The sequence below is a fragment of the Notechis scutatus genome, chromosome Z (assembly GCF_049901735.1).
Source record: "Notechis scutatus isolate UNSWTSFEM ecotype Mainland chromosome Z, rNotScu1.2, whole genome shotgun sequence".
Classification (NCBI taxonomy): Eukaryota; Metazoa; Chordata; class Lepidosauria; order Squamata; family Elapidae; genus Notechis; species Notechis scutatus.
Genome location: NC_142025.1, coordinates 484,631 through 499,993, shown reverse-complemented (window position 1 = coordinate 499,993; position 15,363 = coordinate 484,631). Strand labels below are relative to the sequence as shown.

The window sequence follows — 15,363 nt, the reverse complement described above, 5'->3', positions numbered from 1 at the left end:
AACCACCCAGCTCAGAGAGCACCAAGGACCTCACAGTCCTCCCTCTCCTTTTCTTCTTCATCCTCTTCCTTCGTTTCACAACTCCTCTACCTTCTATCGTTGATGATGTTCCCTACTTGGGTCAGGAAATGTCTGCAAGAAAACCACCAAGCTCAGAGACCCCACAATTCTCCCCCTCTTCCTCCTACACCACCACCACGCCTTCCTCTTCCCTTCTAACACTAATGATGCTACCTAGTTGGGTCATGAAAAGTACAAGGAAACCACCAGCTTCAAACAGCACCACACGCCCCCCAACCCCAACTGAGAGCAACCTACCTCTTATGAAAAAAGAGGATTTAAAAAAAAAAGAAAACTGAAGCTGTGTATTTCAAGAAACAGTGAATTTACCTGCGCCAGGCTGTGTCGGTGTGTTAATCCCAGGCATAGTGTCAATGTTTGTATCGCACAAGGCATCTCCTTGTTCAATCCGGGTCAGGATCTCGGGCTTGGCAACCGCGTAATCTATCCAGGCGACAAATGAAAATATACTTGTTAACTGTGCCCACAATTTTTCGGGGAAAAACAAAATAAGTGGAAAAGACGACGTTGTCACATGCCATTCATTGCCACTAGAAATGGGGTGGACGTCCATCAGGCGTCCTCTTGCCCAAAACCATACAGGTCATCCTCGACTTACAACAGTTTGTTTACTGACTGTTCAAAGTTACAACGGCACTGGAAAAAGGGATTGATCATTTTTCCCACTTACGACCGTCATAACATCCCGTGTACGTGATCAAAATTCAGATGCTAAGCAACTGGTTTGTATTTATGACCACCACAGTGTCCTGGGGGGCCTCATGTGATCCCCTATTGCAACCTTCCGACCAGTGAAGTCGGGGGGCAGATTCTTTTAGCAATCAGATTCACTGAACAACCGTGTCACTAAGTGAAACGCAGGGATTCACTTAACACGGGGTCTGTAACTTGCGGCTCGTTCGGCCCTGTGCTGTGGCTCCCAGTTGGCTGAGTCCACCACTGGCTGGCCCCTCCCCACTGGCCTGAGAAGGTTAAGGTGGATGGCGGGGGATGGAGACTCGCTCCATATTCTGGGTGGGAGTCACGAGTTGGCCACACGCCCACCCAGACATACCGGTTGTTAAATTATTGGCTCCCACTGTTTTCTTTTGTGGGAAATGGGTCCAAATGGCTCTTTTGAGTGTTTAAGGTTACAGACCCTGACTTAACAAATGGGGCAAGGAAGGTCTCAGCAACAGTAACATGGAGCACAATTGTGGGCGTAAGTCAAGGACTGCCTATATTTGCTTGTCGGATGCAGACCTATAAAGGCCTATTGAGGGAGGTCTTCTCTGCGAAGGGTGCAGTGTATGGAGCTCAGCCTTATTATTGGTGATTCCGAATAGTCTCCTTGCCCCTCCCCAGAGGACAGCCAGCTCCATTCGCGCGAGGGGAGGGTGTGTGCGTGTGGCAGGCATGATATTCCGCTCTGAAAAAAAAATTGGGGCCGGCCAAAGAGACCCCCGCCGCGCGCCCGGGGAGCGCCTGCTGCCTTCCCTCGCCAGGGCCGGCCGGCGGCGTGTTGCACGGAGGCTGGTTTGTGGCTGGCCCAGCTCCCTTTTCCTGCTGCTCAGCGGCCTCCGCTCGCACCGCCCGGGCTCCGCTCAGGTATCCGGCTGGGGCTGTCAGGAGTTGCTACCGCCGGCGCAGCTCCACGCGGCTCCAGTCCCGCATTGCCTCGGGAAGGGAAAGGCAAAACCAGGAGCCGCTGCTGCCGTTGCAAAGCGCCGCTGCGGCTCTTCCTTTTTGCCTTTCCCTTCCTGAGGAAACACGGGACTGCAACTCCTGACTCGGGGCCTCCGAGGGGAGGGGAAGGAGGAGAAGAAGGGGTGGGGGGAAAGGAGGGGGCGATTCCCAAAAAATCGGAATTCCGATTTTAATCGGAAGAATATCATGCCTGGTGTGGACCGCATGCACAACTGGAGCTGAGCGCGCACACGAGTCTGCCACCCACGTGCCTCCCCTGCACCGTGTGGCCAAGACGGGGATTGCTGGGTTAGAGAACCAATGAAAATATACGATGCCTTCAAAGAGGAAAGGAATTGAAATGGAAACCAGCTGGTCACCCTAGCAAGAAGAACTGAGGGCAGGTGGACAAGGCAGTCGGTTAATTGTTATGATCTATTCTCACCCATGGAGACCAACATCTCATAATTGCTTTTCATGACCGTCTTGTAGAGATCCTTCTGCAATTCATCCAGGTTGCCCCATTCGTGCTCGTTGAAATGAACAGAAAGATCATCGAAAGTGACCGGAACCTGGAAATACAATACAAATTATCTGGTGTCCAAATCCTGTATGCTTAACAGGAAGTAGAGAAATACCTGTTGGATAAATTGGAATTAAGTTGCATAATTTGGGGGTGGGGGGGATAGTTTATCATTAGCACACAAAAGCCTACCTTGTTTCCACGAAAATATGACCTACCCTGAAAGTAAGTCCTAGCTTGATTTTTTTTACACGTGCCCAATATAAGACCTATCCCCCCAAATAAGCCCTAATTAAGATCCCACTCACTCCAGAATGGACAGGTAAAAATTAAGCTAGGGTGCAGATGAGGGGGTGGAGCTGCCCTACTACTTACCTTTGGACAGTTGTAGCCAGGCCTCGCACACCCTGACAACTGCCTTGCTGGCCCATTTCTTCGGAAGCTGGCAAGGGTGGCAAGGCTTTCCTGGAGGCCTCTGTAGCAGATAACAAAGCTGCGGATCGATCCAGAGCTGTTATTGGCTTCAGGGGCCTTCAGGAAAGCCTTGCCGGCCGCAGAGAAGTTCCTGAAGGCCTCTGACAGCAAAAAGGAGGCCGGGAGTGATAGCGTGCAAGTGAGGTTAGTCAGTGGATGACACCCCCCCAAAATAAGACCTGATGCCTTTTTTTGATGGCCAAAAAATATAAGACAGGGTCTCATTTTCAGGGAAACACGGTACTATATTTTTCTATATCAGGGGTTACTTGTTAACTTTTAAGACTTGAGGACTTCAATTCCCAGAATTCCCCAGCCAGCATGCATTGAGAGGGGTGGGGTTCGATTCCCAGAATACCCCAGCTGGCATGCTTTAAGAGGGGAGGACTTCAACTCTCAGAATTTAAAAGTTCGCCTCCAGGTTTGCAGAATTTAGGCAGTACAGGTAGTCCTTGACTTATGACCACCATTGAGACCAAAATTCCTGTTGCTAAGCGAGACATTTGAGTTTTGCCCCATTTTACGATCTTTTTTGCCATGGTTGTTTAAATGAAGCACTGCTTATCTGGCTGGGGAATTCTGGGAGTTAAAGTCTCCGCCTGGTGCGGAGATCCCTGATCGAAATAAATGCATCTGCTTGAAAAAGGAAGCTCGCAAAAGAAGGGTCAAGATCTGCTGAACCTGTCAATCATTCAGTGGAGAGAAGGACAACAACTGTGGGGTCTGCAGTGTTCATTGAGCTTGACGGTTTTCTTGCAGACGTTTCATGACCCAACTATGTAACATCATCAGTGGAAAAGGAAATGGGGTTTGGGGAGTGAAGAGAAGGAGGAAGGGAGGAAGGACAACAGCAACTGTATAGTGTTCATTGAGTTTGACGGTTTCTTCCAGACTTTTCATGACCCAACCAGGTAACATCATCAGTGCAAGGAGGGAATGGGGTTTGGGGAGAGGAGGAGAGGACAATGTGTGTAGTTCCCTTAGTTGGGTCATGAAACGTCTGCAAGAAAACACCGATCTCAGAGAATACTAAGGAGCCCACATTATTCCTCCTCCTCCTCTCCACAAACTCCATTCCTTTCTAACACTGATGATGTTGGGTCATGAAACCTCTGCAAGAAAACCACCAAACCATCAGACATCAGCAAGGACCCCACGGTCCTGAGACTTAGAAAGTATACTAATTGTCATACTTTAAAACGAAATTCCGTTGCATACAGACAGCTCTCATAGGGTCACCGCCTCCATCATACACCAAACATGAATGAATGAATGAATGAATGAATATACCTTGGTGCAAGATATGTTGGTATATTCATTCATTCATTCTGTCAGCTGGTGCTCCGTTCAAAATCCAAGAAAGAAATACTTAGACTCTCGTAATTAGAGAAAAGATATCATTTACTGGAAGTTAAGTGGTAGCAACAAGAAAATTCTGAATCTGGGGAAATAGGCACGTACATCACATATATCAAGGGAATGAAATGTTCCCACCCCCAATAGTTCAAACGGATCTTCCAATTAAAAGTTGTGGACTTCATCATGCTTACATCTCCAGGTGGTGATGATTAGTTGACCTTGGCGTACTCAGATAAAGGGTTGCAGTTGCGAAGAGAAAGCTACTCAGGAATTAGAAACCCTCCCCAGTTTATACAATATCAGTTAGTAACACTTTCAGCTCACGTCCCATACATTCCCCCCTTCCACCCCCCAGTTACTCATGACAGCCAGAAAGAAGCAAAGGAAAGGAGGAAGATCTTGAAGGCTGACACATTCATTCATGTTTAGTGTATGATGGAGGCGGTGACCCTTTGAGAGCACCAAGGATATTCCCCAATCCTTTTCCTCCTCCCTGCTTCTCCTCCTCCCTCTTCCCCTCCCTTCCCAGCCCTGATGCTGTCACCTAGCTGGGTCCTGAGACGTCCACGGGGTGTGTGTGGGGGGGAATCCCCACTCTGCTCAGGGCGACCCAGAGGAGACCCACCCACCCACCCTCCTGTCCGTCCCCTGCCCCACAGCCAAGCCAAGCCAGCCCCCTCATCTCTGCCCCACTCTACCCCGGACCAGCCTCTTTCCCCCTCCCCTCAGTATCTCTTGGCCCATCATCCACCACCCCCCCCCCCGGGGCCGACCTTTGGCGTCTCCCCCTGGCCGCTCGGCGGGAAGCGGAGGATCCAGAAGTTGCGGTTCCTCAGCAAGTTCTCCAGGTTCTCCAGCCGCCGTTGGAGCCGCCCGTATTCCTCCACCAGGCCGCTCAGGGCGGCCCATTTGCCTTCCAGCTGGCTGCCCAGCTCGGTCACCGTCCTCTGGCAACCGCTCAGCTTCTTCTCGGCCGAAGCCAAGCGGCCTTCCAGGCCTAACAGCCGAAGGCCGGGCCCGTCCAACGCCTCCGGGCCTCGCAAAGCCGCCCCGACCGGCCACAACGGCGCCTCCATTCTCCTGAGGTGAAAAAAGAAAGAGAGGAAGAGGGGGGGCGAAAAGACCGTCATGCCCCGCGGCGGAGGGCCTCCCGACAAGCCCCGCTCCCGAGGGGACGCTCCGTCCGCCCCCTCGCCTGCCCCGCCGCCGCCCCGGAGAGAAGGCGGGGGCGAGAGCTGGGGAAGGGCAAGAGCGGCTGCCGCTTGGGCGCCGAGCGACTCCTACCGTCGGGAGGAGCTAGGGGAGCGGGCGCTCGCGCACCACCGCGCACGCGCTCTCTCCCTCCGCGCTTTTTTTTGTGTGGGGGGCGGGGGAGCGGGAAAACCTCCGCCTCAGAAGGGAGCGTCGCCCGCTCGAAGGCATCGGCCGCGTCGGGTTGTGAGGGGAGATTCCTGAGGCGGGAAAAGAAAAAAGGGGGGAAAGATGGCTTTGATTTTTTCTCTCTCTGTCTCTTGCTCTTTCTGTTTTTCTCTCTCTCCCTTGTTCTTTTTCTCTCTCCCCCTTTCCCTTTCTTTCCTTTTTCTTTCCCTTTCTCTCCCTCTTACCCTTTCTCTCCCTTTCTATCTTTCCCTTTCCTTCTTTCTTTCCCTTTCTTGCCCTTTCTTTCCCTCTTGCTCACTTTCTTTCCATGTCTCTCCCTCCCTTTCTCCCTTTCCCTCTTGCTGTCTCCTTCTTTCCCTACTCTTTCCTTCTTTCTCCCTCTTCCCCCTTTCGTTTCCATCCCTTTCTGACTTTCTTTCTGTATTTCCCTCCATTCCCCTCTTTTGCTCTCATCCTCTTTCCCGCTTGCTTTCCCTTTCTTGCTCTTTATTTTTCTCGGTCTCTTTCGCTCTTGCTTTCTTTCCCTTTTTTCTCTCCTTCCCTCTTGCTTTCCCTTTCTCCCACTTTCCATCTGTCTCTCTCTCCCTTTCCCTCTTGCTTTCATCTCTCCCTTTCCTTCTTTCTTTCCCTATTACTTTCCTTTTCTCCCTTTCCCCCCTTTCGTTTCCATCCTTCTTACTTCCTTTCTCCGTCTCTCCCTTTTTCTGTTTCTCTCCCTTTCCCTTTTGCTTGTTTTATTTCCCTTTCCCTCTTGCTTTCCTTCTTTCTCCCTTTCCCACCTGCTTCCATCCCTTTCTCGCTTTCTCTTTCCCTCTTGTTCTATCTCACTGAGCCACGGTGGCACAGTGGTTAGAATGGAGTACTGCAAGCTACTTCTGCTGACTGCCGGCTGCCTGCAATTTGAATCTCACCAGGCTCAAGGTGGACTCAGCCTTCCATCCTTCAGAGGTGGGTAAAAGGAGGACCCAGATTGTTGGGGGCAAAGGGCTGACTGTAAACCACTTAGAGAGGGCTGTAAAAGCACTGTGAAGCGCTTTAAGGTATATAAGTGCTATTGCTTTCCCTTCCTCCTCCCTTTCCATCTCTTCCTTTTTCTCTCCCTTTCCTTCTCTTGCTTTCTTTCCCTTTCTCTCTCTTGCTCTCTCTTTCCCTCTTGCTCTTTCCTTTCTCCCACTCTTCTCCCTCTTTCCAGCTTTCTCTCCCACCCCTTTTGCTCTATCTCTCCCTCTTTCCCTCTCATTTTCTTTCTCTTTCCATCTCTCTCCCCACCCTCTTTGGCTTTTCTGATTGAGTGACGGGCATCTCGGGCTCACGAGCCCATCATCCGTAGGCAAGGGAGAGGGGGCCCTGACAGGCCATGAAGATGGGGGGTGGTGAGAGTGGGACTGGGAGGGCCAGGCAGGCTCTCCTTGGCTGTCCACGCAGCTTCCATCAAGTGGGGGTGGGGAAAGGTTCCACAATGACTCCATGGCCATTTAATCCCACCCAGGAGGGATTCTTTTCAAAAGCCCCATTTGGGAACATTTGGTCTGTCTGTTTGTCTCTGTCTATCTACTGTATATCTATCATCATACATCTCATCTCTTCTATCAATCCACCAATCCATGTCTATCCACTTTATTCACCAAAATCCTATGCTATCCATTCATCTATTTATGCCAGGGGTGTCAAATTCGTGACATATCATCACATGGCGTGTCGTATCGCAACTTTCCTTTGCTAAAATGGGGGTGGGGGTGTCAGCACATAATGCATCTGGCCTGTGGGCCACAGGTTTGACACCCCTGATCTATGCTATTCATCCATCCTGTTCATCTACCCATCCATTTTATCCTATCCTACCCAATCTTATTTATTTGCCACACATCTCATGGTCCAGGTGGACAGTATAAACACCTCCAACTCCTTGGCATTCCTCAATTGCCAGTCACTTGGAGGGAAATATTTGACCCAGGATGAGCATCACAGACGTGTTCATATTCAAGGATTTGGACAGAAGACGTTTGAAAGAATTAACATCAGACAGTTCTGCATTTGCTTGATTCATGGTAGCCCTAGGAAGGTGAAGTTTTCCAGGATACGTGAAGTCCTTAAGTTATGACAAATTCATGACTATTTTAAAATGGAACAGTCGTGTGATTTTACGGTGGTGGTTAAAAATCCACTGTGGTTGTTAAACAAACCAGTGGTTCGCTATGGCCATGGTTTTGTCAAAAACCAGAAGTAAATTTTTGATGAAAACAGCATAAAATGTGATCATGTGGCTGCTGCAAATGGCCATTAGTGCAATCCAGCTGCCAAGTGCCCTAAGTGTGATGTGATGCAGGTGTTGTGAGACCATCTGAACAAAGTCTGAGTCATGAGTGCCCACCCCCCCAGGGTAGGTCTATCAGAACTTTGAATGGTCGCTATGCAACCAGTCATAAGTCAAAAACTATAATAATGTAGCTCTTTCAAGGCTTCTCCAACCATCTTGTCTTTCCTCTTTTGCTTCCCTCAGTCTTTCTGAGCATAATCTCAAGTGGCATGCAGGTATTTTGTCTTTTTCTGAATTAATTATGATTGCAGAGGAATCACATCTAAAATTAATTTAACCAAACTAATCCCAATTCATGGCCTTCCAAATATTGGAAATCAGGTCTGCCTTTCATCAAAAGATCCACAGAAGAAATAAAAGAATTTTTATTCTGAAACACCTTGTCAGCATAGTGCCACTAAGAAAAATGTTGCAAGGTCTGAGGGACAAAACAACTGGAGAGACTGGAGGAACTGAACATGTACAGCCTGGAGGACAAAAGAGAAAGGGGTTACAGGATTGAAACTTTTAAATATACTAAGGCTGTGAATAGAGTTGTAAGAGGCAGCATTTACAATATTAAGCAAAAATCAAGAAGGGCATAAATTGACAGGAGGGAAGTTCAAAACTAATGTTAGAAAGGATTATTCCACAGAAATAGTAGTGGAAGCTTGGAACCAACTACCAACAGAGGTAGTGGGCCAATTGTCAGTAAATGAATTTAAACATGCTTGGGATAATACCCGACAGTAAATAATAAAAACAGTTAAAAAACCAAATATATTGAAACAAAAACAACAAAAAACTCAAAAAGGTGGACTCAATGGACTACTCGATCTTTTTCTGTAGTTTCTATGTTTCTATCTGCCAGCATTGCTGATACCCAGAACTAGAGCAGTCGATAATACAAACTGCTAAGATTTTATTGGCAGAACTCCAACAGAATTTGAGGCCAGTAAGTTTAGCACCTTGAACAGGCCATACGACTAAAATAAAATAAAGTTCTAAATTAGGAAGATATGTAAAAATACCACAAAATCCAAATCCGATATTTTGGAGGGAAGTAACCATTTAATGACGAAGCAACTATTAAAAACATTCACAAGAGCGATGAAGTACTTGATGGAGGCAAGTTGACTGATAAAGTAGCTTCTTCAGTCGAATCAACCAACCCAACCACCATCAACCTGGAAAAAGTATAGTTTGGTTTATTTCTCAAATGAGGAACAGCTTTTAGGAAAATTAATGGATCAAGAACAAAGGAAATCATGAGCACACAGGGTAATCTTTTAGCATACAATAAATTGAAACCTCTTAGTGACTGCTTCAGGGAAAAAAAATATAACAACTCCAGAAGTGAAAACACTAATATATTCTTCCTGATGTGGAGTAAAAAAATAAAGCCACCTTCTGCAACCTGAAATCCTCAGGATATGTTGGATTACATCACATACATCCAGCCCACTTTGCTGTTGTCTAACACATATGGAAAAGCTCAGACCAAGGAAAGCTGAAACATAGCATAGGAAGAATACTGAGTATAAATGTGCAATTGCGAAATCAGAAAATATTTCAGAGATTATATATCCAGATTTAGCTTGCAGCTTGTTTTTCAACCATTTACTGCCTGACCATTGTGAAACTTTTCAGAATATTCTTTCTACAATGACTATGGTTATCTATCACGAGAAAGTCCCGATAGACAAGTGATAAGAATCTTCTACAGCAGGGGACTTGAGAGTGAAAACAAAAAGGTGATTTGGATAAGTGGATGGCAAAAACAGCAGTCCAATTGCCACAAGCTCCTCTCCAATGCATGCCTAACAAGCAAACCTATTTTACAGATAGCAAAGCAGCCCTTACACAATGCAAGAGGTTGCAATTTCCAATACTTATTCAATGGTCAAAAGAAGAAAACTGCCCACCTGATCACAAGAAAAATCAAATTTGGATGTACTGAGGGAGATTAAGAGACTGCAGGTAAGAAGTTAAAGCATCCTCTACATTCCATTGCTAAAAGGAGCAGGAGGTCTTATTCCACAGCAACAACACCCTTTCTGGACAAATCCAATGTTGCCTAATCCTCGAGAATTAGGAAGACTTCCATGCTATCACCATATATCCAAGTGCATTCCTTCACTTTTCTTTACTGCCTTAAAGAAGAGGAATCCACAAAAATAATCTTTGCATTTGACTCAGTATACAGCCTAATGAGGGCTAAGAACTACCTTTGCCTGGCTTCTTTGCATTTTTAACACTCATAGTCACTGAGTCAGACCCCTGAACCTGGCAAGAAGTATTACACTTCTTGCAGTGATACAACTGGGCCCCAGTATGCTTCAGCAACCCCTTGTAGGACAGCCATGAACCACAGATATGGCAGCGGCGACTCCTTGTCCGGCTATGATTCTGAAGATGTTCCAACAGTAAGCCCTCATGGACAAAAGTTCGGTCGCACTGAGCACACCGGAAAGGCCAATCTTCTGAGTGCATTCGCTTGTGTTCTGCCAAAGCTGCTGGATCGGTAAAGTAAACGCTACACTCCACGCACCGGCAAACCTGGCCTGGAGCATGAGACAGTTGGTGCTGGTCAAATGCTGCCGTGTCCAAAAATGTCCTGTTGCATGCAGAACAGTGCAGCGGCCAGTCCAATGCATGAACACGCTCATGCACAGTAAGCGCCTTCTGGCTTGAAAAACACAAATTACATTCAGTACAATGGTACTGTGTCCCAGGTACGTGTATTAGCAAGTGTTGGGACAGCTGTCCCTCAAAAGCAAAACTTCTGTTGCATTCTGTGCACTGGAATTTTCGTTTGCGGCTATACTGGTGATCAGTCAAGGTCTCCTGGTGTGTAGAGTTCTTAGTGCATCTGCCACATTGAACAAGGCATCCTTTTGCATATGCTTCTTTCTGCTCAGGGTCATCTGTGGCATCATGCAGAAGAGCATTCCTACAGGCCATCAAGGATGTTGGAGTCTTCTGTCCCTCTTCTTCTTCAACAGACTGTAGTAGCACTGAGTGCCCAGCTAAGGCAAAAAGGAACCACTCTTAAGGGGAAAAAAATCCCTATCCACAATTCAAAAGATTCCAGTTTAGAAACCAAAGTCTGAAAAGAAGATGTTCTACAATTCATCCTTATCCTAAGGACAAATAACAGACTAAAATCACTTGCAATGAAAACATTTATTACAAGTACTCCTTGGGTTGTAACGATTGAGACTGGAATTCTCATCACTAAATGATAAATTGTAACATCACTTGACCAAATTATTAAATAACAGCAATCCCAGCAGTCCTGATTGCCATTGTTACTCCAGGACTGCACAGTTAAGTGGGAAGAGGTGGGAGACACAGGCAAGGACGGGTGGGGGACAGCATGGGTGCCCCAGATTGGGAGCATGAGTGGGTTGATGGGGATCACAGGCAGGCAGGTGGGTGGAGGGGTGCTGCAGATGGGCATGTGCTTGGAATGCTATGGAGTACAAGATCCCTGGGATCTCCATAATGGGGCTTCTCAGGAGAAATGTGGCAGGAGTGACTTAAAGATACAAACTGTGACCTTCCCTGCCGGCTTCCCCATTGACTTTGCTTGTGGGAAGCCAGCAAAGAAGCTTTCCAAAGGAGATTGTGTCACCACAAGATGCTGCAACAGCTAGAATTTCAAGGACCAGGCTAAGTACCAGTTGCTCAGTGTCTGGTAACTTCAAACAGTCGCTCAACAAGGTCATAATCCAAGGACTACTAGTGTTTCCCCCAAAATAAGACCAGATCTTATATTAATTTTTCCTCCGAAAGGGAGGAAAAAGGCTTATTTTCAGGTGATGTCTTTTTCTTTCATTTATAACAGCCATGTCAAACACAAGGCCAGTGGGCCAGATGGGCTTATATTTGGCCTGAAGGGGTGCCCCAGAGTTGGCAAGGATCCAGCCCCCTCAGCCCTGGAACAGCCCTCTGGTGCATGCACAGGAGGCAGCAAGTGTATGGTAATCGATAGTGTCCGGCAGCAGCTGTAGCCTGCTGGCACTGTGCAACCCATGGAGTGCAAGTGAGTCCGAGCGCTGTGACCAATGGGCCAGCCCTCCAAGCAGCAGGCACCCACCCACTCTGTCCCACTGTCTGTCTTTATTTATGAACTGACCATGCCCCCCCTCTCCAACTAAGGGCAACCACAATGCTGATGCGGCCCTCAATGAAATCGAGTTTGACGCTCCTGATGTACACCAATCTACATTTATTCAAATATAGTCATGTCATCTTCTTCTGGAACATCGTCATAACTCTCCAAACCTTTAATTCCAGCCTGAATTTCTTGCGACTCCATTTCCTGTAGAACCATTGGCCCCAACCTGTCATGTCCAGCAATAGAGCTCTCCTTAAATGAGCACTTCTTGTCCAAGTAGCCTGCTCGTAGTGCATAGGCAACACAGCTGTCAGTGATTTTATCCCATGCATTCTTCACCCAAGTCACGACCTCTGGCAGGCTAGGCTTCACAAAGTTTCCACGCTGATTTCTCTCCATTCTATTTTCAATGTAATCATTGATTTCCATGTGCAAATGGTCCTTGAATGGCTTGTTTATTGCAATATCAAGAGTCTGGAGATAGGCAGTCATTCCTGCAGGAATCATTATTTGATCTATTCTTCTCTCTGCAAGGAAATTCTTCATGTCTTTAGCGCGGTGAGTGCTGGCTGAATCCCAGACTAGCAGACCTCTTTGACCACCTCGCAAAACAAGTGGTAGCATTAAATCGACCCACTCCCTTATAACTGCTTGTGTGCACCAGGGTTTTTTAGTTTCAAGAACGTAAATGCCTGAAACGCATTCAATCTTATTTTTCTTGCCCTTAGTAATGATTAGAGGTGGGGCTTTCTTTCCATTCAGACGAATTGCCAAAATACACATAATACGTGCACTTTCGTAACCAGTGGAGGGAAAGTAGATTGACGAGGCATCCCTCTGATCAATTGTCATTTGAGATCCTTGGCCCATAAACACTGCAGTTTCATCCATAGCAATCATGTTGGAGAGTTGGTATTTAGAAAAGTTGATGCTATCAACAAAGGACTTGAATGCAAGTGCACGTTTAATAATTTCAGTATTTTCCAGCTTGAATAGTGTGGTCGATTTTCTTAGAGACAGTTCATATCGCTGAAGGAAGTCATCCAGCCAGCGTTGTGATGCTTTGAATTCTGGGGATATTTCTAAGTGTGGTGCCATTGCAAGAGCAAATGCTTGAATATCAGCCCTGCGCACAACCAAAGCTTTTGCTCTCCTGTCAGCAATCCATTCACAGATGATGTCTTCCAGTTCAGGAAATAATGGTTGCCGACCTGATCCACACTTGCGCTTCTTAGCATTTCCCTTGTCCAACTGTTGACTGAGGTTATTGTACTCTGCTCGCCATTTTCGGACCATTCGGAGATCCAACTTCTTCTCATTGCAAAAAGCGGTAAGATTCTTGCCCCAAGAGTCCTCCACGATTCCTTTCTTGAACTCGACGGAATAGCTCTTTCTTTTTGCACTCATCTTGTCTGGGGGTGAAAATATTATTCCTTTTAAATCTACCATTAAGTCAGGGGTGTCGAAAAACTCAATTTCATTGAGGGCCGAATCAGCATGGTGATTGCCCTTGGGGAAGGTGCGGCTGTCTGCCTCATCACAGTTGCGGGCAAGCAAAGACCGACAGTGGGACAGAGTAGGCGGGCAGCCACCTGCTGCTTGGAGGGCAGGCCTGGTGGTCACAGCACTCACTCACTTGTGCTGTGCGGGCTGCGCAGCCTGAGCGCATCAGCCAAGGGGCTGGCGGGCTGCAGCTGCTGCTGGATACCGTCGGTCCCTGTGTGCTCACCGCCTATGTGTGCAGTAGGCGGATGGATGGCTGAGCTGGGCTGGGCCCGCAGTGGCCAGTCCTCAATATCTCCAGGGCAGCCCCATGGACCAGATATGGGCCCATCTGGCCTGCAGGCCTTGTGTTTAATATTAAATCAAGTTTTAATTGAAGACTTACGAGACAGGAGTGGCAACAAAAATGACAGTTAAGAATGATGCTCCACACAAAATGATGAAAAATTGCAGGCACGAAAATTTAGAAAACATTTATTTCACACGAATGCATTAACTATGTCCATTACAGCACATGTGCATGTGTCAGTACACTGATTGGTCATTTGGCAATAAGTCTTGACTTCATCTTTTTACGTTAGGTGTTCACCTCTCATCCAAAGGCACCCACTTGTGTATTTACAAATACTTAATTATAATTTATATTATCATTTATTTTAAGTATTAATGTCAATATTATTATTTTCTATTTAATTATATATTATTTTATATTTGATCAATACGTCTGTCGTGTGTTGCAACGGAGATATTAAATGTGTACATCCGGCTGATTATCTTAACGGGCTTATTTTTGGGATAGGACGTATATTACGAGCATCCTAAAAAATCATGCTGGGGCTTATTTTCTGGTTGAGTCTTATTTTTGGGGAAACACAGTATCTGTATTTGGGCTTAACAATGTTTTCAAGGTATGTAACCAAAAAAATGTTATACTTACCACGTGGAATTCATTCTCTACATCATTAAAGACTAAATACTCTTTCAATTTTAGGAAAGCCTGGTTATGCTAAATTGCTGTACTTTGCCATTATTATCCAGCACTCACCAAGTGAAGTCAAACCCCCCTGATCGACACACAATTCCTCTTCTTGTTTAACGGTTACTGCAGCAGGAGGATCTGTGCACAAGAGATACAAATCAGAAAGTTATACTCTGTTCCACCTCCCCAGACCCCAGTACAGCAGGCAGGCAGGTCTTCCACGAGTTCTCAGTAGAAACCAAAGTAGCTTGAAATGCTTGTAGGCTCCACTTTCTTCCCTGCCACAATTTAAATTAAATGTCTGAAATGCCAAAGCATCACTTTTCAAGCCATTCTTTGTCCTCCCACTCCACATCTTTAAAATAGAACACTATGAAGAAAATGGCAAATCAATTTCAAAGTAATCACATACGAGTATGTCAGGCAGTAACGGACAGCAATTCAAATTCCCGGAATATTCCACTCAGATTCCCAGAAATACCAAAAATGTCCACTTTATTATTACACTCACATTCATCACTGCCAGGGCTTCCAGGAGACCATGGTTCCTCCTTAATATGGAGCTCTTCTTTTTCTTCCTTGATATTATGACGAACGATCTGATATTCTTTATGAAATAAAGAGAATCAGACCCCAAATGATTTCAACCGGGAATTAAACAATACCTTTCTATTTGATATAATGTACAGTTTACCTAGTACCAATGTGCATAAAATATATTACTATGATATTCTGGGATCAAATTAGATTTCCTACCTCAAGACTCTAAAAGAGCTGCCTCCACTACAGTTTGGCCTAAATGCTTAAGGAAGAAATAGATCTGTATAAAGTCATTCCTCTAGTAAGATTCTGACCTAAAAGCAAGACTATGTGGTAGACAAATTGGTAAAGACCAAATATTTTTAAAGCATGATAAATCATTACTTGATAAAAACATGTCTGCCTGGCCAAGCAAGAAAGAAAATGTTAGCACATTCTTC

At 46.3% G+C, this 15,363-nt stretch overlaps 1 protein-coding gene across 1 annotated transcript; it reads right to left on the bottom strand.

Moving 5' to 3' along the window:
- Positions 1 to 355: 355 nt before the first annotated feature.
- LOC113427197 (zinc finger protein 783-like) lies at positions 356 to 5,338 on the bottom strand. Its single transcript, XM_087947939.1, has 3 exons — positions 4,876 to 5,338; positions 2,192 to 2,318; positions 356 to 504 (listed from the first exon to the last, which is right to left on the bottom strand). The coding sequence occupies exons 1-3, from the start codon at positions 5,230 to 5,232 to the stop codon at positions 371 to 373; spliced, it is 618 nt and encodes a 205-aa protein (XP_087804065.1). The 5' UTR covers positions 5,233 to 5,338; the 3' UTR covers positions 356 to 370.
- Between the last annotated feature and the right edge of the window lie 10,025 nt (positions 5,339 to 15,363).